At 32.7% G+C, this 26,877-nt stretch overlaps 2 protein-coding genes across 3 annotated transcripts in view; one reads left to right on the top strand and one right to left on the bottom strand.

Annotated features, from left to right (window-relative positions):
• Positions 1–91: 91 nt before the first annotated feature.
• On the top strand, positions 92–17,154 carry LOC125052015. Its single transcript, XM_047652655.1, has 14 exons — positions 92–531; positions 921–1,095; positions 1,173–1,278; positions 1,568–1,783; positions 2,233–2,458; positions 3,101–3,283; positions 4,053–4,215; positions 5,139–5,240; positions 5,984–6,141; positions 6,862–7,021; positions 14,776–14,923; positions 15,442–15,634; positions 16,292–16,480; positions 16,779–17,154. The coding sequence occupies exons 1-14, from the start codon at positions 413–415 to the stop codon at positions 17,038–17,040; spliced, it is 2,400 nt and encodes a 799-aa protein (XP_047508611.1). The 5' UTR covers positions 92–412; the 3' UTR covers positions 17,041–17,154.
• Positions 17,155–17,429: 275 nt separating this feature from the next.
• LOC125051575 overlaps positions 17,430–26,877 on the bottom strand; it is a 46,956-nt gene continuing 37,508 nt past the window's right edge. The window contains exons 1-6 of one of the 2 annotated variants that reach the window (XM_047651994.1): positions 21,380–21,398; positions 20,821–21,007; positions 20,244–20,460; positions 19,474–19,647; positions 19,021–19,249; positions 17,430–18,661 (exon numbers count right to left, since the gene is read on the bottom strand). In XM_047651994.1, the coding sequence (XP_047507950.1) occupies positions 18,448–18,661; positions 19,021–19,249; positions 19,474–19,647; positions 20,244–20,460; positions 20,821–20,991 (1,005 nt within the window). In that variant the 5' untranslated portion in view covers positions 20,992–21,007; positions 21,380–21,398 and the 3' untranslated portion in view covers positions 17,430–18,447. Of the gene's footprint in view, positions 18,662–19,020; positions 19,250–19,473; positions 19,648–20,243; positions 20,461–20,820; positions 21,008–21,379; positions 21,399–26,877 lie in introns of those variants that run through there. The other variant, XM_047651993.1, reaches the window with a different exon arrangement.

The following is a 26,877-nucleotide window of genomic DNA, read 5'->3' as shown; positions in this document are numbered from 1 at the left end:
AATACTGAATAGAAAATATTTGTTTAAATAATTGGTAATACTCTCAACTCGAGCGCATGTAATTGACACTTAAGCACCATCGAAATGACGTTGACAGTTAAGTTCGTTTAGAAGAGGTTTTCATTTTTAAAATCTTATTATTTTTAATTTATACTAAACTTTTCCTAAATTCTACTTGCTTGTTATTGTAATGCTTGGTGTATTTTAAGTATGTATAAGTATTCGAAAATAAAACATTTTTGTAAATGAAAAGCAAATGAATTAATAAATTAGATTATTTCATTGTTTATGATACATACTAAAGCAATAGCAATTTGTGTTTGTAAACACACATTGTTTAATCGTAATGTTCGTAACATGACATCATGTTATTCTAGCAATTCGAGTTTCCTTTGTTACTTGATCGGTAGAAATGATGGGCCAAACACGTTTCATAATGAATACCAGTGTCACAGTGTTAATATTATTCCTTACACATAGTTTAGGATTGACTCCGCAGTGCAGAAATGAACGAGGAGAGCCAGTAGATTGGTAAGTTTAAATTAAAAACTGGCTTAAAGTATTTAAATAAATATCTACCTAGGTTATTTAAAAACAAAGGTTCTTTATATTATATTATTGTTTAATATGAGTATTTTTAATTACTGTTGCTTCAAGATGTAAATTTTACATTAAATTTGTGTTTTTATTTACATATGAGTAAGAGACTGACTGTATGCTTGATAAAAGAAACTATGTCTCATTTAAGAATTCCATGTCAATAATGCTAGCTTACCTTAATTTCTGCTGATGTTATTAAGGTAAAATTATTATGACTAACTGTATCTATTTTTTAACAATATAAATAATATTTGGTTTAATTAACTCACATTATTAAGTAAAATCTATGACTGGATAATCAACATATGTAATAACTACAGGTTCTATGTTTACAAGTTACCCAGGGAAAGAAACCATTTGAATCCTTTAGTAAGACGAGGTGTAGCTTACATGCATTTGACACCATCTAAGCTTAGAGGAGGTTGGATTATGTCAGATTTATCAATTGGTGACCCTCGTTCAATGGTTGGCAGAACCTTAGCACCTTTATATCAGGTAAAGATCAACAACACAACCTATACTTCTGTAAGTTTTTAATTGGTGCCAGCTCATGAAAATAGTTGTAATTTCAGGATAAAAACACAATTTCAGTAATTTACAATGACCAACCACCATCAACGGAAAATAAGCCTGATTTGTTACAATCTGTGGCAGAAATGTATTCTAAGAGTAAAAAAGGTAAATCTACAGATCTTTCATTAACATTTGATAAATCTATTGCTATATCTTGCGTTAGTAGGTGTGGAAGACCTACTAGCTTATACAGTAAATGCAATAACAATTACCAGAAACATATCTGCCCCATTCAACATCTTAGGCAGTTATGGTACAAAGCTTTTTAATTATTTTCCTATTATCATAATAAATGAAGGTCCTGTTTTTGATAGATCCATCTAGTTTTTATAGCAATGTAAATTCAAATGTCTTCAGTTTCAGATTTATTTAGCCCTTTTTGTTACATTTTCAGGCCAACAGAACCAATCTACTATGAAAAAATATAAAAAATTCAAACTTGGTGACAAATACTATGATGATTATGATTTAGCTGAAATGTGTAAAATGCATTCGAAATTCATGAAAACTAGAGTAGAGAATGGCCATACTAAAGGTGTTATTCTCGGTGACAAATTCACTTCCTCATGGCTTGTTCATTCTGTACCACGGTTTCCACCTGTACCAGACAGTAAGTACTTAGTTAATACTTGAAAAGTTTCTGTGTTTGCTTACACAGAACTAAAAAAAATTACATATCAAATTGTAAACCTTTTCCTAGGGATTTTGAAAATGGTAATTAAACAAACGAGCAGTGTTGGCCTAGTGGCTTCAGCGTGCGACTCTCATACCTGAGGTCGTAGGTTCGATCTCCGGGTGTGCACCAATGGACTTTCTTTCTAATTACGAATTTAACATTTGCTCGAACGGTGAAGGAAAACATCGTGAGGAAACCGACATGTCTTAGACCCAAAAAGTCGACGGCGTGTGTCAGGCACTGGAAGCTGATCACCTACTTCCCTATGAGATTTAAAAATGATCATGAAACAGATTCAGAAATCTGAGGCCAAGACCTAAAGAGGTTGTAGCGCCACTGATTTATATTTTATTTTAATTAAACAAACACAATGCTTTTTTAAGGTAATGGTCTAAACACAAGTTCATATAGTTATCCAACAAGCGGCATGAAGTTTGGACAATCGTTCCTTTGTGTGTCCGTCCAAACGGCAACACTTAACCAAATCGGCATGCAGTTGAAATACAATGAGCCATCAATAGTATATCATCGTTTGCCGCAGGAATTTGAAAATGAATTACCCAATTTAGTAGATGTAATTCGAAATAAAACTGTGGATGCATCGCCTTGGTGAGTTGGACTTTATTCACATTTTTATTTGTAATAATATTTGAATGAATCATACTGTTTTTTATGGATGAAAAAAATATAAATATATAGCATCGTTCTTACACCAATAAATTCATTAAATAAATTTATTAGTGATACAGCGAGTACTACTTTACCGACTACGAATATCAAACCTACTATCCGGTGGTACAATTTAAGAAGTACGTCGATAAACCCAAAGATTCTTACTGGATTACAGATTCCAGTTTCCAGGTTTTTTCCAGACGCTTCCAGTTTTTTAGACATAGTCTCTGTCAGCGTCCAAGATTCTACGCAGTAGAGCAGCATGGAGAAGACGTAACATCGCGCAATGCGCGTTGTCAGCTGTAAATTTAGGCGTTTGTCACAATGTACTTTTTTTAGTTTTGACAAGGCGTTTCGCGCTTGTTCAATTCTACAGCAGATTTCGATGCTATGGTCACCCTTTTCACCAATCTTTGTGCATAGATATCGTAGTTTCGAGAAGAAATATTAATCTTAGTAAATTAAAAAATAAATAAAGATATTTTATTTTATGAGCTTTACGTGCAGAAATATTAAGATTGATATAAATAATTAATTGACATGTACATTAAGAATTAATTTTCGTTTTAATAATTCCAGGTACCACATAGAAAGCTTTGAAACTTTAGTTGGTCGCAAATTCCTGTCATTTGCGAAAAGTGCAATGTTCAATGACGATTTGTACAGCGGTTTAGTGGCTGAAGTATTGCAGTCTGATCTTTTAGTTGAGTCTTGGATGAATGGACCGGGAACTCTGGATTCGGAATGTAATAGGAATTTCCAGTAAGTTTCATTTTACCGATTTTTAGGCTGGACAAAGCATAGTTAAATTTTTTGAAGTTATACTTCTTTTGGCGCGTTGGGGAAAAATGATGAGAGTAAATTTTTCGATGCGCGCGCACACTCACATAAAACCGACACCTTGAATATCTGTTCAAACGTCGGTATAACAGTCTTGGCCGCTAGTTGGCGCTTGCTCTGTTTTATCGACAAGTTGCATTGTCTATCATGGCGTAGTTTTTAGAGTCGTGTTTATTTAAATCAAAATAATGATTTCTATTCGAGAAAACCCGTTCCAATGAGATAAAATACATAGTGTTTATTGTAAAATAACATGATTAGTACATATTATATCGTTTCGATTGGAAGTCACCATTAAATGAGTGGTTGCCTGGAAGAGATCGCTCGAAAGCGATAAGGCCGCCAGTTGCTCTCCTTTTTATTTAATTATGTCAATCGTACTATAGTAATGTATATGCAACGAAGTGTTAATAAATAAATAAATAAAATGGACAAGAAATTGCATTTCGAAAAAATTATTACGCCAAAGATGTATAACTTCTAACATTAGTGTACATAAATACACACACGTTTTATTTTATAATCTATACATAACTACAGGATAGATATAATAGAACTTTACTCACCGCCCGTGATTTGATTTTTGGTTTGATTGATTTGATTTGATCGTGAGAATTTTTGCATTTCCTAAGTTACATATACTTTTTTTAAGTTACTTGTTTAATGAAAATCTTTTTTTTTATACGTACAGGGTCCGAAACATCGAACGCCTAAAATTTCCAATAGCCAAGATGTCGTTTACCTCTCACAACGACCACTCGAAGTGGGCCGTAGCCGTCGCTCACAAGATGCACAATAGTCAGGATACCAAAGTAGCAGACTACTGGGTGTGTGTCGGAGATATTAATAGAGCTGTAAGTATCTTGTGAGCAATTTATACTTATGGTGAAGGAAAACATCCCGTGGAAACTGTCTAAGACCTTATTAATAGGCCGAATACGAAATACGGGCGGAATCACCTCGCCGTCCGGCGATCCACAGCAGAGCATTTTTTAAAGCAGTTTTTTGCCGCGAACAGCTTAAGTACCTATTCTTAAAAGGCCGGCCAACCACTTGCCTTCTGGAAATGTGAACGTCGGTATCATTTAACATCAGATGAGCTTCCTGCCCGTTTGCTCAGTTACATAAAAAATCAACATTTATTTACCTATTAACAAAAGATCACGTAGCATACAAAAATCCGACCTACCTATACTTTGATTTTTAATTCCGTAGAATTCTGACAGCTATCATTTTTTGACATGTCAGACCATCTCTGAAACCTTTTTGGCCGGGCACATTTTTCAATTTCAATACGAGTCTTAACATCTGAGTCTATACATACATTATATTGTAAGTGAATGTATCCATTTTATTAAGTTCGGTACTCCACATTAAAAGTGGTTTAATGGCGAGTGATGCCAGCTAAATAATAAATAAAATAAAGTAATTAAAGTTAATTTGATATATTGTTATATTGAAATATTTGTTATTTTTGTATTAGGTCACTTGGGTAGGTAAGTAAATATTTAGATTTACCTTTTTGTAGGTAAAACATAAAAAATACGTAGCATTTTTTTCATTGCCATCAAATAAGTCAATTTTGTCTCTTTTTCAGTGGAGAACTTTTTAAGTAGCAACAGTAACGAAATGTCAGAATTCTACGGAATGAAAAATCAGAGTATAGACTAGATAACCGCCTTCGGTTTTTTGAAGTCGGTTAAATATATATTTGACATATATCATAACATATATATAACATAGTATCTCTTTGTGCTAAATATTTGATTTTTTTCAGTTGCCCCAAGAGTCCCGTGGTGGTGGAACAGTTTGTACGTCTGGTCCCATACTTTGGGGTAATTTCGCGCATTTAATCGAATCTGTTCAATCTTGTAATAATTAGATATAAACCTTTGGTTAGAGAAGTTAAAATTGACGATATTAAACAATCGTTTAGTACGTCGATATACTTTATTATTATAGAGTTTTGTTGAGAGGAGGAAGAATTCTAGTATTATTAAAGTCCTTTTTTTTAAAGATTCCTACGTAACAAAGTAATCTATGTTACTAATTACCTTCGATTAAGACAAAATAAATCATTGAATTGCGGCATTTTGACTAGTCTCCCCGTCTCTTTTCATTACAGTGTAATCACAGTTTGACAGAGAGAGACAAAAGAGATTCAAGAGTGGAAATATTTTAGTTTTTCATGCGATTAATAGAGGCGAATGAGATTTCTCTAATCAAAGGATATTTTTCTGTGATAAATAGTTTAAGCAAAGTTGTAAATATGGCGTATAGTTAAGATATCTTTTAATTAATTAAACATTGTATTAAATAGATTATAAATAGTGTGTTAATCCATTCAAAAGTGCAGGCGCATAAAGTGTACTTATCTAGATGATAGCGACTTATTAGAGTCTAACAATGGGGGCACATAATTTATCAGAATTTGTGGGATGAACTCAAAACAATTATGTTTTCGTTGGGAATCGAAGTCAGGAGTTTTCCGCATTACGGACGCTTTTTTTACTACTGTAAATATTTTCTTTTGTAATGTAAATTTTTCATTTTATTGTGTATAATAAAAGCTTTTTATTATTATGTTTTATTACTTATGTGCATTCTTGAGTGTAGACATAGAAATATGCATATTCAGTATTTTTAGTCATAGTTGCGCAGTGTAACATGGACTTTCGCTTTTATGTATTTGTGTTTTGTATACATAATGTATATGGAAAAAAAGGATGGAATTATGTAAACTTGCATTGTAGGGATAACTATGATGTTCCTATTGACTGGTAAAAAATATTTTTTCTATACGGTAATTATTGGTATTAATAAAAAAAATCTGTGGCGCTACAACCTCTTTAGGTCTTGGCCTCAGATTTCTGAATCTGTTTCATGATCATTTTTAAATCTAATAGGCAAGTAGGTGATCAGCCTCCAGTGCCTGACACACGCGGTCGACTTTTTGGGTCTGAGACATGTCGGTTTCCTCACGATGTTTTCCTTCACCGTTCGAGCGAATGTTAAATGCGCACATAGACAGAAAGTCCTTTGGTACACAGCCGGGGATCGAACCTACGACCTCAGGTATGAGAGTCGCACGCTGAAGCCACAAGGCCAACACTGCTCTAACAATGGTATTAATTAAAGCAATACAGAATTCGAGTCTGGTAAAGTCTCAGAAACCTAAATTTCCTTGTATGAAACTAGATAAACACATTGTTGTGTTTATGAGTGTATAAAGCGACCGATTTGGAACGTTTGTATATAGAATTCGTAAATATCCATATATAAGAACTATCTTGTAACGGTATCAAATAAATTGGATAAAGTGAGTACCATGTTTAGTGCCCGGGGTAGTCATGACCCCATCATCCCCTCTTGATACGGCTATGTATTGTATTTCTTAATCCATTTAAATATTACTTTAACAAGAAACGCTATGAGAAAACATCTCATTATGATGACGATACTACGAGAAATTTTGCATATTTAAAGAATAGGTTTTTTAGGTGGTTTATTTACAAACCCCCAAGCGAAGACCTTCCATTCCTTGGTAATGGTAGAAACTTTACATTCATAACTTCAAGTGAGTTTGGCCGATGGAATCCGTACCATATGAATATTAATTCTCACACTTTATTACGAAATACTTTAGCGCCAGTGTTTAAGGTATGTTATTAAATTTAAGGAGACCTTGGACTATGCAAATAATTAAGTAGTTGGACTATGCAACTCAATCCCATAAACTACGCCGCCAATTTGTATAATATCAACTGAAGTCTGCAACTATAAAGGCTAAATTACAGTAGATCTTTAAGTCAGCAACTACATAGGCCTATATATGACTTACGTATAAAGATTAACCGACCTAAAACTGACATAATCCTTTATTATAATTTTAACACAGATCTTAGAGCTAGAGCGACATAATAATTTAACGAAAAACGCGCAAAAAAATTTATTCCGGCATTAGTATGGATTTCTGGGGACTGCCTCACACGTTGCCGCAGCACCCGCCTAAAAAAAAGTTTGTACTCTTTCCTCACTAAACAAGCAGTGCTGAGTCGATAGCACTCCCGAAGCGATATCTCTAACCGTTTCAGAGTTTCACCTTATCAGCTACTATTTTATTTTCAAATTCCCAATTACGAACGTAAAGTCTCGTCCAATACGTCACCCTCATTTACTAATTACCGAGTCAGTTTCGTACCTATCATTAGCTAATTACCATCTGCATTCATCAGCAAATGCACCAGGAATGGATGGAAAAAGGTCTTGATTGAAAATTAAAAATATGATTTCTATATATGTTTTTTTGCATTACGTTACAATCGCACTTTACTAGAGCCATGTCATTGGTGAGTCATACAAAACATTTCTGAGGTAATCTTCCAAACCCCAAAACTTGTAGTATAAATATACCACACAATACTCCCCACAAAACGCAGAATAGAAATCCTGAACGCTACCTGTAACATCCACACGCGACTATTTCTTCTTAAAAAATCCGCTCTAACTCTAATCAGTTCACGTCCAAAGGAATCAAAATATTATCCAACTTTTTCGTGGTTGATATGAATACTGAATAGCTACCCAATGGTTGTGAGTCAGGGTCGAGATTGCATATAATAAATGCGGGTAATTGATTGTGGGTGCATTGGTAGGCGACACAGTACAGTATACCGTGTACCTCGTCGTGTACTGGAGGTTGGGATGTATTCTATGGAGACTCATTTGCAGGTTTATTGTATTCATTTTTACTCCAACGCGTTTGACCTTCTACTGTTATGTATTACATTAAATACAATTCCAATCATCCACCTAAACTAACATCACGTTGTAGGTATTGTCATCCCATATGTAATATCTTATATGTATTTATTTAGAAAAGTAGGGTATAAATGAGAAACCATTTGTTATTTATTATATTTCACTCTGTTTTATGATTCTCAATTTAATTTTAAGTACATAAAAGTCATTTCTTAACTACTATAATCCACACATACATTTCTGTTCTTATCTATTTCTAGGATATTTGAAAAATGCAATGATAACATTCCAAAAGGTATTAGAGTGCCCTTTGTATTTATTATCCACATTTTACTGATAAATACGGATACTTGTTGAAACATGCAGTCGACTTGAATACGGTAACTAGATAACCATATCCGTTACCAGTTTATAAAACCCTATACTTGTAGAACGATTTAGTATTTTGCTCTAAGTTGCGTGAAGTGGTTGGAAGTTATTTATATTTTTTAAATTTGGCGTCAGAAAATTCTTTAATAATTCTTATTTATTTGTTTTTTGTGATAAAGAAGAGGTTTTAAACGTAACAGTTAATAAAAATAAGAGGACCAGTTACCGTTTAGATGACTTTTTACTTCAAGAACCCGACCAGATAAATAAAAAACCTAATCTTTCTTCAATTGTTGGCCGTGCAGGGACGCTGATATATATTTGTGAAAATTGAGTTTAATTTTTTTTAAAGAAATCCCGATCTGACAATATTCGAAAAAAAAAATGCAGATAATATTCGAGTTAAATATTACCTGAAAAACAATTCCAACATTGATCTTCAGATAAAGGAGTAGAGTGTATAACATAACACAGGCGATATCCGAGGAAGATAGTGCAAAACATTACAGTGTTAAAAATTAGTTTCCTTTAGTTTCTTAATGCGATGACTTAATTAGTAATTAATTAACTAACTACCGTATTCTAATACCATTTATTTTTATATAATTAAGTAATGTGTCTGTTATCCACAAGTATAAATACTATGTTGCATTGTACAAAGTTAATCATTTTGTTGAAGACCTTTGCGCATTAAGGTAAAAAGTGTGTTACAAAAAACTTTTGTTGTGGAACGAATATATATATGTATACAATGGATCATGAATTTGAAAGCTTATCCATTGATACAATTGAACTTTTCAATGTTTGTGATGAAATAGAAAGAAATGATTTAAATCACCCATTTTATGATCAAAGTATGATGGTGCTATGTGATGAATTCGATGGGAAATTGTGAGTATATTTAATAATCATATTTTTTTTTAATTTCTCTATTCGCATTTCTAACAGTTCAATAAAATAAAATTTTATTCGATAGGGATGATCAAATGGGTCGCAGAACCAAAAGGAAAGCAGATGTTGATAGTAACTCTGCTGACATCAAAATAATAAAATCTGGACCGAACATGGATCTTTCACGGTCTTCACAAGAGCCATCAACATCAAATGAAGGTAATAATTCTAACACGAAATTTGGCACGAATATACAACATTCAATAAAACCCAATGCTAAGATTATTGAGACTGCGTTCGGTAATAGAATAAAAACCTATAGAGTAACTTCAGAACATCAAAATGATTTACAGTTTGAGACACCAGATTTATTTCTTGCTTCAATCAAAGATACAATATTAACATTAATAAATAAATCTATAGAATATCACACAAGTTTAAAAATAAATTTTATTTTATTTGGTGACTTTGTTCAGGAGACAAAAAACATAAACAACACTTTTGATTTCCAATCAATAAATTTTATTGTTTGTACTGGTGATGATTTAAATATATTTTATACAACTCTCACGAATTCTCTAATTAACTATATAAGTTCATTCGAGAGAAGAGATAGTGGGTGGAGTCTGAATAAAATTTTATATTTGGATATGAATTTAAATCAATTTAACCCGTTAAGAGGAAAATCCTTTATTGAGTTACCACATGATATAAAAATAAAAAAAGCTGTGATAAATGTTAAAAACACTGATGACGCCTGTTTTAAGTGGGCACTGTTATCTGCTTTGTTCCCAATACATAAAAATTCGGATAGAGTATCATCGTACACCAAACACAATCATAAATTAAAGTTCGGTAACATTACATTTCCAGTTAAATTAAACGATATACACAAAATTGAAAATCTTAATAATATTAGCATTAATGTTTTTGGGTTAGAATATAATGAGCAAAGAAATAAACATTGTATTGTTGGGCCATTGTATTTTACAAAGAATAAAATGCAGACTCATATAAATTTGCTATATTTGACACGGGGTAAAATTAGTCATTATTGTTATATAAAAAATATGTCACGATTAATAAGTAGTCAAGTTTCGAAATCCAAAGAAGCTATATATCTATGTGACTCTTGTTTACAATATTTTTCAACATCTGAACGTTTGAATAACCATCAAAAAAATGATTGCAACCATATTTGTACACAATTACCAAGCGTAGATAAAAATAAAAATAATTGGTGGAGTGATAACGTATCTGAAAGTATATTAAGTTTTGATAAATTTCAACGCAAATTGATGTTACCTTTTGTTATATATGCGGATTTTGAGGCTTTTTTAAGTCCTTTAGCATCATGTTCAAACGATCCTTCAAAACCACATACGATAAATGTACAAAAACATAATGTATATAGTTTTGGATACTACATTAAATGCTCATACGATGATAAATTGTCTAAATATGTAACATATACTGGTGAAAATTGTGCTTTAAAATTTATGGAATCACTGAAAGATAATCTGCAAACAATTGTTAAAAAAATTGGTTTCCAAAAAGTCCCTAATAAAATATCACCAATAGAGCAAGATATAGTTAGCAAATCTACACATTGTTATATTTGTAATAAAGTTTTGTGTGGGGATTCAATGATTTATCACGATTGGTTTACTGGGAAATTTGTTGGTGTCACACATAAACTTTGTTCAGAAAAATTTAGAGTGCCTTACACTATACCAGTCTTCTTGCACAATTTAAGCCATTATGCACATTTTATCGTACACGCCTTAAACTTTGATGAAGGTCAGGTAGAAGTTCTCCCGCAAAATAAAGAAAAATACATATCATTTTCAAAGTTACTTAAAATCAATAACAATAATGTAACTTTACGTTTTCTGGATTCTCTAAAATTTTTACCCAGTAGCTTAGATACTTTAGCGAAAAACTTAAACAACAATACTTTTAAAGAATTATCAAAATGCTTTCCCAATTCAGAAGACTTTAAACGGCTGACTAAAAAAGGTGTATTTCCACATGAATTCATTAAAGATTTTGATACATTAAACAATCAACTTCCAGATCTTCCGCACTTTTACAGTACTCTTACAGATTCCATTATTTCTAATGAAGATTACAACCATGCCAAAGATGTTTGGAATCATTTCAATTGTAAAAATATGTTGGATTACTCAAATCTTTATTTAAAAACGGATGTTTTATTGTTAGCAGATATTTTTGAAAATTTTAGATGTGTTTGCATTAAAACATACGATTTAGATCCGGCTCATTACTATACAGCGCCTGGATTAAGTTGGGATGCTATGTTAAAACATACTAAAACAGAAATAGAATTACTTACTGACTTAGATATGATTGCTTTTATTAAATCAGGAATTCGTGGTGGTGTTTCGCAATGTAGCACTCGCTATGCAAAAGCAAATAATGTATACATGTCTGACTATAATGCGAAAGATAAAGAGTCATTCTTAATGTATTTCGATGCCAATAATTTATATGGTTGGGCTATGTCGCAATATCTACCTACAGGTGGTTTTGAGTGGGTTAGTGCTGATACAGATTTTAATGTTAGTTGTTCATCAGATATAGGTTTTATCTTAGAAGTAGATCTGGAGTATCCGGTGGATTTACATAATAAACATTCAGATTTACCTCTTTGTCCAGAAAATATACCTGTTGGGGACGCTAAGGAAATTAGATTGATTCCAAACTTAAAAAATAAATCCAAATATATTATTCATTATCGAAATTTAATTCAATGTTTGAAAATGGGATTAAAATTAATAAAAGTTTATAGAATATTACAATTTAAGCAGAGTCCATGGTTAAAGAAATATATAGACCTTAATACACAATTGAGAACCCGAGCTAATTCTGATTTAGAGAAAGATTTCTATAAACTCATGAACAACGCTGTTTTTGGTAAGACTATGGAAAATATTGAGAAACGTGTAAACGTTAAACTATTAACCCACTGGGAAAATAGGGGCAAAGTATTGGGAGCTGGAGATTTAATTGCTAAACCACATTTTCACAGTGTTTCAATATTTTCTGATAGTCTTGTTGCAATTCAATTAAACAAAGTGAAGTTAATTTATAATAAACCTATTTATCTCGGATTTTGTATATTAGATATATCAAAAACGCTGATGTATGATTTCCACTATAATTACATGCAAGAGAAATTTGCTTCTAATCTGAAACTGCTGTACACAGATACCGACAGTCTCATTTATCAAATATTTACTAGTAACTTTTATAATGATATAAAACTAGACATTTGTACATATTTCGATACATCAGATTATGATGCAAACAATGTTTTTAATTTTCCTAAACTAAATAAGAAAAAAATAGGTTATTTCAAAGATGAAAATTGTGGTAAAATCTTTACAGAATTTGTGTGTTTGCGATCAAAAATGTATGCATTACAGGTAGATGATAAAATTATTACTAAAGCGGAGGGTGTTAATAAGTGTGTCGCAAAAAAGTTAACGTTAGATAATTATAAGTCATGTTTGTTTAATAAAAATGTTCAATATTGTAATATGTATCGATTTAAATCATTAAAACATACAATTTTCACACAAGAAGTAAATAAAACATTTTTATCTTTTAATGACACCAAGCGATGCATTCTACCAAATAATATAGATACGTTACCGCTGGGTCATTATAAACTCGCTAGCAATTCCAACTAAAATAATATATCTAGATTATTAATGAAATTTAATGAATAATGAAATGTAGTTGTAGATAATTTCATTACTCATTATTATTTTTTGATACACATTATCATTTCTGTAATAATTTGTAGGACAATGTTTTCTGATTATTATTATTATTTTATTTTGTTATTATATATAACCTTTTTATATTTTACTGTAACTTAAATGTATAAATAAAATGTTTTAAAAGAAAAATACCCAGTTTAATTGGGACACCCAAAGAAGAGAGAAGTATAAAAAATGATTCATTTTATCCATCCATTTTCTGCCGTCATAGCAGGTCCAACAGGATGTGGAAAATCAAACTTTGTTGCACAATTCATTAAACACAGGGGTAGTGCATGTAATGATTTTTTTTCTGAAATTACATGGTGTTATGATGAAATGCAGCCATTTTATAATATACCTGGAGTAAATAGTTATCATAAGTTATCATAAAGGGCTGCCTGATTAGCATATGTTTGATGGTAAAAATCCTCATTTGATAATAATAGATGATTTAATGAGGGAATCTGATGGTAGAGTTGATATATTTACAAAAGGAAGTCAGAAGTGTTACCTTTACTCGCTAGATATATTATAGAAATAGATAAAAACAGAAATATATGTGTGGATGATAGTAGTTAAGAAATTACTTTTATGTACTTATAATTAAATTGAGAATAATAAAACAGAATGAAATCTTATAAATAACATGGTTTCTCATTTATACTTTCCCTACTTTTCTAAATAAATACATATAAGATATTACATATATTGGGATGATAATGTGAGGTATAATACAGCAAGCGTTTAGGATTTCTATTCTGCGTTTTGTGGGCAGTATTGTGTAGTACATTTATACTACATGTTCTGGGGTTTCAGTTTGGACGATTCGGATTACCTCAGAAATTTTTCGTATGACTCACCAAGAAATTACATGGCACTAGTAGAGTTGTATTGTAACGTAATGCAAATAAACATGTATTAATCATATTTTTCATTTTCAATTAAATTCTTTTTCCATCCATTCCTGGTGCATTTGCCGGTGAAAGCAGATGGTAATTAGCTAATGATAGGTACGAAACTGACTCGGTAATTAGTAATTACATCCTTAGTAATTTGGTGCAGGAAGTAGTAGCTGATGTGGGGTGGTGATAATTAATTAGCTAAGGGTTTGGGAAGCTATCTCTGAAATGGTTAGAGATATCGCTATCGACTCAGCACGGCCTGTTTAGTGGGGAAAGAGTCCAAACTTCTATTGTTCGGCGGGCGCTACCTCTCGGATATATATGTAACTTGCCGACCTTGACTACTGCGGCCTTCCAGCTTCACTTGTGACCTTTCGAGCGACTGGTTTAACTAGTCGAGGGACCTATCTTTAGGTCAGATAAAAAGCAGCACCTTCCTTCACAGTGCTAAGTTTCGTCTATGAATCTTACCTTTAAATCCTGATTTCCATTCTTCACCTACAAGTCTGATCTACTTGTTATTAAATAAAATTTGTTATGAAAGAAATACCGTAACCTAACCTATCCCATTGACACAATGTTAAAGGTTGCTTCTCAATGGCATTAAGGTGTAGTAGTAACAGAAATTCTGAGCACGAGGATGGTTTTTTAAGTTCATTTATATAAAACTAGAAGAAAATATTTATCATCTAAATTTCAGCGAACGTATAGAGACCACTTAGCTGTCGCAATATATGACGCTCAAAAGGCAGACTCCCTCGGGTCTTCTGCTCATGGTATACTCATGGCTGATGGAGTAGGCGGAGTGTGGGTAGAACATACTGTACCAGATCTTATAAACTTTGAACGTTAGTTTACCGCTAATTTTATTCTTTTAAACGTTTTAGGAATTTCTATTAAAAAATTCAAATCGATTTTTCTTAATATTTATTGCTATGCGGACTTAGTTTTATTAGTCTTTGAATATATAGGCGCCGCAACTGTTATAATAGTTGCATATTAATCCAGCCGCTAGCACAAACCTTCCTTTATCGTGATTGCTATTTGAGACTTAGACAAAACACGCTAATAAATTATTCTAGTTGTTTTACGCTAGGTATATAGGTAATATAGGTATATTTTCAATAATACCCTAAGTCCCGATTTCTAACCTATGAGCCGTCTAATCTATATACCGACTGCATTTAATGGAACTTTAGTAGGTACGTCAGATTATATTAGCAATATTAACTAATAAAAATTTCATACGTCAGATATATCAGACGTGAATCGAACCTACGATTTCAGATAAGTGTCGCATGCTGAAGCCAACACTTCTCATACTATATGTTAACATACGATTTTATATATTTACACGGTGTTACAGGTGGTCGTCCATTATTTCCTGACGATGAGAGTCCAAACGGTCATTCGTTTGTTTGTATGTCAGTAGATTTAAAAACAATAAACCAAATTGCAAAGTATTTGAAACATACTTCGCCGTATATCAAACATTTCCGCGTACCGAAGCATTTGGTACATCTATTACCTGAGTGGGACTTTCATACCCCTATTATGACGTAAGTAGTGAAGAATTGTATTTACTTTTGTGAGGAAATCTTAACTAGGTAATTTTATTTAACAGTTAAGAAATTAATAATTTTATTATCCTAACAATTTTGCAAATGCAAGAATATCGCCCACTTAAAACATTCTGCCTTCGCAACGTTAAAATATGCCATTGAGTAGAGTATTTTTCTATCAGTAATTTCTACATTATTTAGTTGGTACTATTACCACGAATCAGCTTGTCTCTCACCAAAAGCCTCCGTCAAATGTTCCCATAATATCCTTCGCTATACTATGTATATCATTTAACCCCAGCTAACTTTCTTCCAAACGCCTCAACGATATTAATTTATTTATTTTAACAATCATTAATTGTTTTTGATGCTATAAATTCTGTTGTACATTGTCGTTAATTTCATAAAGAAAATGTTTTAATATCTCGAGACACTGAAACCCTTTTTAAAAGATTGATACCTATATATGTTAAATCATCACATTTTTTTAAATTATAAAACAGTCCTTTTAGCTCGGGACTGCCATTTGAATGAATGATACTACACTGATACTTACACTGGGATTCCGAGATAGATATAGGTTTTCTTGACGCGCTTTTAGAATCTTGCTTATCACCTTGTCTACCTATGACATAAATTGCATTGTCTTTTTAGTTCGATCCCAGAAAAACCCTTAAAATTCACCACAGAAGACAACACCCTAAAGGCTGAACTTCTTGTTAAACCAGCAGATGATAAACGCTGCTTGTACACATACTTTGCTCAATCCAAGGGAATATTTCTAGACGTGTATGGACAAACAGATAGTGATTATTTGACAACGATATGTGGGAAAAGCTATGGGTATATTTTATAAATATTCAGTATCAAATTTAAGAAAAGTGTATCACTAGATTTTTTGTGATTAAGATGTGATTTTTTGAATATTTGCTTCTCTAAATTTGCGTTTCATTTAATTAAAAATTAAAATTTGATGAATAACATAAAATAAGTTATAAGTTCAGCCTTGCGATTGTGTAACTCACTTTTCGAACTCACACAGCGGTTTTCGCATCGGCGGTCGCTCTCAAATCAGTCGTGAAGCAGTCATTTTATTATTTGGCATTCTGAAAAGGTGGGAGCTTGTAGTTTATTGTTCCAGAATTCGCAACATAGAAAACATATCGCTGAAGTTGCCAGAACGTGTCTATTACTTTTATAATATGACAGAACGAATGAGGTTTGCCGTCAGCACGGCAGCGCATTGGCAGAGACTTGGTTCTGGTCCAATTCAATATTGGACTTGTCTGAGTAATTTGGACAAAGAAGACAAGTCAGGGATGGCCGGACATCTGCTCTGCTTCAACAGTTATGAGGTGTGGGTGACGTTTGATAATTTGAAAATAAAGGAGCCGCAATGTTAATTTTTAATAGGTTTTATTAAAGTTTTCTATTTATATAAGTTTTATATGTTGTATTACTTTCTCGGAACAATTTCCGAAATAATTAACTTTAAATTAATACTTATTTTAATGATATTACATGTTTTATTTATTTTTGACATCTGAGTTAGGTAGTTCCGTCGTCATTGTTAAAAATAGTATTTGAATTCCTCAGATAATTAATTCAAAATAAAATATACAATCTGCAGCTACAAATCATTACGACGATCCTCGACCTTCGCTACTTCAGTCGAGGATCATTATTTTAGTTCGGAAGAAGAGCAACAAGTACCTTCTTCCACAAATTCAAAATAAAGTATAAAGATTACTGTCGATTTTAACAGGGGAAAATAAACATAAAAATACAAATATGTATACAACAATTTTATTTACAAAACATTGCTTCAACAAGCGAATGTCATCCAATACATGCATTTATAATTGGAAATCATATACATACATCGATTTCTCTGGACTTGCACAAAGAGCGCAACTTCCTAAAATCTAACTAATTACTGAATACGAGTTACATATTACACTGTCAATCAAGACGCACGCAAAATTGATGAAAGGATACAATGCCCTAGTTTCGCGCTACAGTTGTTATCCCACATAACTTTTGTATGAGATTTTTAATATAGCAAAATATAGATTTTTAAATAAAAGAATAAGCTGTGCATTTGTTGAAATTACCTAAAACTCCAATGCGAAATCACTATACGCTGCGTTGAGATGGATATGTCATGGCGCAGTGTGAGTTTGTAAGTGAATTCCATAATTACTAAGTGAAGTCAATCAATTCGACTTGAGCCTACACACATAATGGCCATTAAGGTTGGTTACAATGACTTTATAAATTGGGGCTTTTTAAAAAGCCCCATCCTTTGAAGAATGGAGAGTCAAATTTCACATATCTGAATTCTTTCGGTAGACGGTACAAAATTATATTTCTTGGTATTGGTTTAATAATTGACGTTTATGGATACAATTTTAATCTACTTTATTAGGTCCTTAGATGGAAATTATAAGGAATAAATATCAAGAAAATATTGTGCAGGTTGTTAATCTTAGTACCGAAAAAGTAACCATACAATGTATAATGAATTACATACAAAATCCCAAATTCATCCAGGTCGGTGATTAAGAATAAATTGATAATCTATTATAAATTAGATTAATTATGTACGATATACTGTTAGTTAGCCGTAATTTCTGACTTAAGACATATCGTTTACAGATATTATACTATATCCTTTATATGTCATAAAGTTGTATTGACTGTCCCTCAGACTAGTCGTTTAAGATCCCGATTTTAATTTTAGATATGATTTTGAATCTTATAAATATTTTGGTATCGTTAAATACGTTAGGCATAACCAATAATTTGAATCATGCGACTCTTAAAGATGGCATTCTTGTGAACCAAGAGTCTTGCTTCATCTTAAGGTAGTACGCGTCCCTGGGGGATGGACAAGTCAGGGCTTCCTCTAACACCTTGAGGGCGTTCGTAGGAAGGACTTTAGCGCTGTACTCCGCGGCCTCTCCGGGCATAGTCACCGCGCAGGTTGAAGAACTTACGTCAGAGCTCGGAGTATCTGGTCGGCTAAAAAGATTTAAGGTATAATTATAAAAAAAGTGCGATCAAAGTACACATATGTCAGAAGTTTAACTTCTTTAGGCGCATGAGGGTAATTTTTTACGGATGAAACGCAATATTAATTGCGGCGTTTTTGTCGAAAAAAAGGGAAAGAGCGATTGAGACCGATTGAGATTGAGATTGAGAATTACCTCATAGAAATTCTATTTTTAAAATTAAAATTTCGTAAAGGTAAAATTATATTGGGTACAATAAGTGAAGGTATAAAATATTAACAAATAAATAACTCACATTTCTAAATCAAATCAATCTTTCTAAATTTTGGGTATGATTGGTAACAGTTAATATTTTCAATAAAAACATACCTGGCTGGCTGACTTGCTGGCGTCAATTGCACTGGAGGCGAATACAGCTCAGCTGAAGACAGATCCGGTGTATGCAGGAGTACAACGTGGAGCCTGCGCGCACGAAGAGAGGAGCGCAGCGCACGCGCAGCGCCCCAAGTGCCCCAACGTACAGCAGCTGCCCCTGCACTACTTTCACCCTCGCCATCCATTCGCGCTAGACTTTCGCATGCCGTATCTGATGTTAGACCTGGAAAATATTCGATTATAAATTTAATTAAAATACCATAGTTTCGTTCTTAGAAAATATTTTAGTGAACGTGGGGTATTTATTAATCAATGTGGGAAGCAATTTTCACACTCTGCATTCTTGCTTTAAGGCCCTCTCTCGGAATGTTTCATTTGAGTACCTACTCTAAAAAATATATTCAAATTGAAACCCCTATTAGATTTAAGATAATTTCATTTCTTTACCTATATAAAACAATCGACCAGCGTAAGGATGATCTGATGCAGCAGCGGCTAATAAAGGTGCGAAGGTCCTAGCCACTCGTAAAGCACCAAGTACGTTTCCCTTAAGCGCCGTCTCCCAGCAAGTAGCGCCACCACGACCGCTACTTCCAGCTGTGTTGATCACTGCCCATACGCCTGCAAGATAAGAAATATTTGTGCTTGAATTTAATTTTGGTACGTCCAATTACAACAATTCAATATAAACTCAATTTAAGTTCAAAGGTCGATTTCAGTTAATTAAATTAAATTTAATTGTCTGACGTATTCTGTATCCTTGTGTAAATTAATTTATTCTTTAAACCGATCGCCAAAACAGTGAGGTGGTAAAAGGTTTATAATAGCGCCAAAAAGTACACTAAAATGACATTTATTAACGAAGACTATTACTAAGGCTTTGAGTTTAACGCCATCTATCGGAATTTACTTAACCGTTAACAACTATGCGCGTGCTTAATATTTTTAATCTTCTCAAAAGATAGCGCTTAATAAGATTACAATATTTAAAAAATTTGCGAGCTTAAATTATTTAATAAACATATACATATATATATTACTAGACATAACATAAACATTATTTTCCATGACACTACACTAGGCACTTCTAGTGCATTATGCAAGATTCCCATTCTTGTGATTCGGGTTCGATTCTCGGCTATTGCAAACTATTTATGAATGAAATTTTAGAAGTTAAGTTTTTCCAAGCAAATGCGGAAGCACAAATTAAGTCATACCATGTTCACCAGCCGGCAAATGCTGAGCCGTAGCTCTCGCAGCTTCCTCCAATAAATCTTCCCTGGCTACATCCAACTCTAAGGTAACTAATCGTGGTGTGGGCTGGTTTTCGGGGGTATTGTTCTGCAGCCAGGACTCCGCCAGACGAGATCCCAGGCCTCCAGGGCGACAGCCAGCGATTACTCGCCAGCCACGACTGCTTAGGTATGTTGCTATCTAAAACATACAAAAATATTCATACATGCAATTATTTTTATTTAGAATTTTTTCTCCAAAAAATTCTGGCAATCATATGTGGTAGTCAAAGCGCGAACAATAGCCTTGACGTGAGTAACCTAAGATGGAATACAATGAAGATACCACGAGAGTGTACGGAAGACATTGATAGTGCTAAGTCCAGTTTCTGAATCTCACTAAACGTGTATTTTCACTGTAATTTATTGAAAATCTCACTCTTGGTGTTCTGAGTTTTTTTATCATATAATACAGAATCGTAAAAAAATAAAATCTTTAAATTAAAAGTTATCGCTTTAGAATCTCTTAACGTATATATTGCGTCGGTTATTCAAATCATACCTGCAACCCCAATGCTGAATCCACAGAGGTCACAAGTACAGTCTTGGCACTTGCAACAGGTAAAACTTCTGCGACCTTCACCTTCCTCAGCAAATAAAGAAGTAGAGCACCGACGATGGAGCATAATGCTGCCAATTGCAGCCCGAGCGACAACCAGGTTAGCGTATCCATTACTTGTGCATTTTATCTGTAACAAGAAGTTTCAAGTTCAGGGAAAATCTTGTATCTTTTATATAACATTCGTGAATTATAATATGTTATGATTTTTTAATTTGTAAATTTGATATAGTGTTCGACAATTAATTTAAGCGACATTGTTTCACAAAAAATTAAAATGTATTTATATATCTGTAAGGCCAGTTTATTATTTAAGTGAGAATGTTGGTAGCTTATAATAAATATTAAATTTAAAGACTTCCCTATTACAAGTGACTTACGCTTTATAGGAGAGTCTATATCATGGAATGCATGTACATAAATTATTATTGTTATGTATTCATATCAGCGCCGCAGCGAGATGCAATCGAAACTAAACCAAAATTGTAAAAATATTTTGTACCAATTCGATAGATACGTTTGCAGCACGATACAATGTAATGCAACGCGCACTACCTCGCAAACTTTCAACAACACTGACAAACGTCTGTTTGACATGGGATTTATGATGTTTGTCAACAAACCCGGCTGACGGCGGATGCGATTAGTAAACAAAGATCACAATGGTCATTCAATAGGTATTTACAATGTCTGCTGATAGCTATATTAAGGCTCCCGACTCGTTACAACATTGTTTTTTTTGTAACAAAATAGATTTTAGACAATTTCTTCAACTTTTTGCCAGGTTCTTATGGTATAGAACTATTTGTAGCCCGTATAAGATGTAAGTAGCAGATTAAAGGTATTTTCGTAAGTATTTTTAACTATCTGGGGATTAACATAAAACAATGATAGGTATAGTCTAACGCAAGGAGGACAAACATACATATAGACGCATTTTATGTCTATGCGTCGCGCCCCTCAAAAATGCATAGGTACAAAATACAAATACAATACAAAATTACCTTCTAGAACATAGAGTGAGGTCGATCGAATGGAGGTTCGATTAAAGACGTAACTTCTACGAGTATCTTTCTTATAAAGAATTCGTGAAACAGTCGTCGCTATATAACTCAAGTCGCAAATACAAAATAATAAATAAAAAATTATAACCGTTATTAAAGGAAAACTAATGGTTACGCTCTATTAAGTTTGCGTTTTCTTGTAATTTAATAACGCAAGATATTAAAAAGAAATTGCCGTGCACCAATGAAATCTGGGTTAATCATTATTAATAACTATATAATCTAAAAAAGTGTATGTTACTTAGAATCCTATATCGATGAGGTGATTTTTAGGAAATTTAAATAAATTAAAGTTTCGCGAATGCGGCTACCAAACACTTCAATACTTCTATCACGTATTTATCACGTCTATATGAAAAACAATGTAAAAAAAGCCTTATAAAATATTCTTAAAACGTAACATTAATAGTATAAGTTTTTAAACATATAACGTCACCGTCTTTGGTGTTTTTTTTTGGACTAGAGAAAATAGCATGCAAGGGTAGAACAATTTTTTCAATTTGGTCCCCATGACTGGTGTTCTCCTACCGTTTCCCTTGAATAGTTTACTACTATGTAATATAACAAAAACTTTAGCCACAGCAACGCTTAGCCGGTCTGCTAGTAATTATATAAGTTATTAATATTAGGTATAAAGTAGCTGCCCTCGCGAAATTCGTTTTGCCTTAATATGATTTTTTTATTATTTTTCCAATTTTTCTCTCCATAAAAACCTTCCTCAGAGTTTAAGGAATAAATAAAAACAAATACTCGTTTGGTCCAGCCGTGTTCGAGTTATGCGTTTAGTAACATATTGTGAAATTTATATAGCATTATATTATATAATAAAACGAAGGTATTACGCACAAAAGCAATTTCTAAACGAAACTTGCAATTTAAAAATGAAAGTCCTTTCAGCCAGCTAAGGAAAGATGAAAGTATACATCCGTCTGCGTTTTATTTTATTTCTAATATAAACGTATTAAGTGATAACACGTATCGCATATCGACGATTTTAATTTTAGGCACTATTATAATTACAGCATATTCTAATTTCTATCAAACTTGAAAATTTGTCTGTTGAAAAATTTTGATCTTACACTCTTGTTCAATATCCTAACTACACGTTACCATAACGGCTGGTATTTTTGCTATAATATAAAAAACATAGTTTATAAAAAAATATAGTAGATTGTTTTAAAAATGTATCTTTATTGCAAGTATTACTTACTTAAAATTTGGAGGTATTTCGTAAAGATTTTCGTTTGTTTTTGTACCTACGCAGAAGTCATGTTATAGGTATTATGCTACTTTCCATCTTACTCAGACTACGTGTCTTCCACCAAGTCAAAATCTAACCAGGTTCGTGCCGATATCAATACAACGTACAATAGACCGTTATAATTTAAACTGTTTTGTTTATAAAGATATCGGATGTTGGTAGTTAAAACGTCGCTTACATAAAACAGACAAAAACGTGTGAAAATTCAGTTTAATAACCTATTGTTACACACAACAAAGCAAGATCATGGCCAAAGTCAAATAATTCTTTTAATTTTTATGATTATTGTTAAGAAAAAAATGGACTTCTAGATAAGAATTAATATAAAGTTGGCTTCGGCATTAACACTGACCGCCAACAAAGACCCATCTTCCAAGACCTTAATCAAGCAATTTTAAGACCAATCAAAAATTGGTCTAATGCGATTATGAACAAAATTGAAGATGATACCTTTAATAATTTAACTCCGAAATCATACCGCGGGTTACGGTTGTGTTTAACCACTTCACCACGAATGCGGAATAATATGGTGATTTTTTTCAACTGCATTACTTATATAACTTTGATTCGTTAACTTTTGACTGTACAAAAGCAATTCAATTATTACCTATTGAGACGTCAGAGGTGAACGAACTCGGCTCATAAGATTCGGATGACTAGCGACGTGAAGATAGAATGAACAATATAATAAAACATATATTTACTATTAGTATAATTTAATTCTCTAATATCACTCGAAAATTTTTAACGAGAAAGGGAACGTAGTGTACTAAATATTAAACTAAAGGACAGAAATAAGAAGTAAAGCAAAAATTATTGATGGAATATCCCATTGCAAAAAACTTAAGTGGAAATGGCCAGGCTACACCGCTCGCACGAATAATGGCAGATAGACAAACAGGGTAACTAAGTGGAAAATAAAATACCAGGGAAAAGAAGAGGGGGAAGAGGTCGCCCTCTTGCATGGTGGGCTGACGAGAAGTTGCTGGGGAAGATTGGGAGATAAATGCTCAAGATAGAGAGAGATGGAGCTTGGGCTTCATTATTATTGTTTTTATTTAATTCCAAAGGAACTGATAAATTTACTGTCTTAGCTAACGCAAGCACTACACATTTTAATATTATATATATTAACGCGATTTTCTTACATTATTGTTGAAGTTTCGAGTACTTCACGTTAAAGAAGAATAATTAACAAACTTATATGACTTAATTGTTAATGAATTGACGTATAACAGCTAACCGATCTCGACCTCTGAGCGGTGAATAACCCCGATTAATCCTGGATCCTATGTTACTAATCCTTTGGGATCATGGTGATTTTACACCTTACAATGCGAGATCGATCGAGACTTCTGAGATGTGATCGTGTCAGAAAGTGTTAAATAAAAATAGTGGATACTCACGCCAACTATGCTCTGACATGGGAATAAGATTTTACGCCAAAAAAATACATCTGGTTTTTGGAGCACAAGTAACTTCTTCGTATACGACGCCATATGGCAAGATTTACTTTTTTTAGATTTACTAGCAAATACTTATAGAACGGCAAAGCATTTGAAGCAGAGATTGTTTATACTTAACTAAATTAAATATGAATCTGAATATGCATCTATAATTATTGGGTTAATGCAAATCGTTTATTAGTAGACAAATTGCCGTTACTCAAGCCGTTTCCTTTAGTACGATGACGTAGAAACGCTAAGGTCATTGACGAAACATTTCAAATAGTTTATTTCCACGTAATATACCTTTTTATATTTGTCATCAATGTATTGTGATATTATTAGCAGTAAGTCTCGGCATTCGACGTATATTCTTTTTACGTTAAAATACACATCGTTCGGCCATCTCTATAATATTAGTATAGATATAATTAAACAAAGTTCATATTTATTTTCACTTATTTATTACGATTATTTATTTGTAAAATAATTAGGGACCAAGGTGAAAACTAGCTTTACTTATATAAAACGTTTTTATTCTTAAAATTAATTTTCTGTTTTTATTCGGTTACAGAGGGAAGTTATAACATCGGTAGTTTCAAGTAACTTTACGCGAATTTTTGCTAATACAATCACGTGTCTTACGATGGTAATAACTTGTAAAACGTGTTATCGAATCAAATGTATTTGTTACTTGGTTTTGTTTGAAAAGCGTAAAATAGAAAGTGAATGCAACGACGTAATTTAGTTGTTGTGTTTTTAGTATAAAAGACAGTTGTCCTAAATGATTCGATGTTAACTTTTACAATTTCTTGGAAAAACTTAGAATACTTTTGTCAATCAGGATTTTGAATATAACATTACTCATGCAAAAGCCGATTCACTATCTTATTGCATCCGTATTGTTTAGACATGTGACAGTTTATCAGATTTAGGGGTCAAGAAAAATAGATGTAATGGTTTTAATGAATCTGGGCTGTTGGGACCAACCAACGAGGTCGAACATCACGACGCACGTCGAACGAAACGATCCGCGGAGGAGACCTAGGTTTTAAAACTATTACATTTTCGATTTAGAACTTTTCCGTAATAAGTAAGATAAATAAACAAGGTTTTATATTTTTTTTTGAAGTTTATAGTTTCTTTATATATTTAGAACTCTAAAAAATCAATAAATGTTAGCGAAATAATATTTGGTTTTGCATAAATATCTATATATATATAAAAGAAAGTCGTGTTTGTTACAACACTTATAACTCGAGAACGGCTGGACCGATTGCCATGGTTTTTGATTTGTTGGATTTGTTTCCGTCACGAATAGCAGAATAAGCAATAAAATATCGGATAAGTTATCGAATAACAATAAATTAATTAATTAATTTTACGAATGCAAAAACCATATCGTGAGGAGATGCATAACCATGCTTTGATCCTGAACAAAAGATGTTGGATATCAGAAAGTGCTTAACATGCAGTATCACCATATTGACGCAAAAGAGAAGATGCCTAATGTGTAAAACTGCCATTCTTCTTTCGCAATGGCAAGCAATAAAACATTTCTGTACTTTAAAAAAAGTTGTATTAATGTAATACTTAACATTAATGAAATCCTAAAATAAGTTAAATTAAAGTAACAACGATATTATAAGTTTGTAGGGCGGAACGAAGTTAGCCAGGTCAGCTAGTCTATATATATAAAAGAAAGTCGTGTTTGTTACAACACTTATAACTCGAGATCGGCTGGACCGATGTTAGTTATGTCTTTTTTGATGGATTTTTCTCCACTCCGAATAGCAGAATAAGTAATAAAATATCGGATAAGTTATCGAATAACAATAAATTAATTAATTAATTTTACGAATGCACACGCCATGTGGTGACATTTGTTGACAAAACTACGCATCATTTTACGTCGAATTCGTGTCACTTCAAGAAATTCCGAACTTGAGGTAAATGAGGAGATGCATAACCAGGCTTTGATCTTGATCGAAAACATGTGTTACCTCATCAAAAAATGTTGTAAAGCAGAAAGTGCTTTAACATGCAGTATCGCAATATTGGCGTTAGAGAGAAGAGGCCTAATGTGTAAAACTGCCATTCTTCTTTTGCAATGGCAAGCAATAAAACATTTCTCTATTTGCAAAAAAAGTTATCACCTTAATGAAATCCTAAAATAAGTTTAACTAAAGTAACAACGATAATATTATTATTAAGGCAGAACGAAGTTAGC

This window comes from Pieris napi, chromosome 8, assembly GCF_905475465.1.
Source record: "Pieris napi chromosome 8, ilPieNapi1.2, whole genome shotgun sequence".
In the NCBI taxonomy this organism is placed as follows: domain Eukaryota; kingdom Metazoa; phylum Arthropoda; class Insecta; order Lepidoptera; family Pieridae; genus Pieris; species Pieris napi.
Note: the sequence above shows the minus strand (reverse complement) of the source record. Positions and strands in the feature narration are given on the sequence as shown.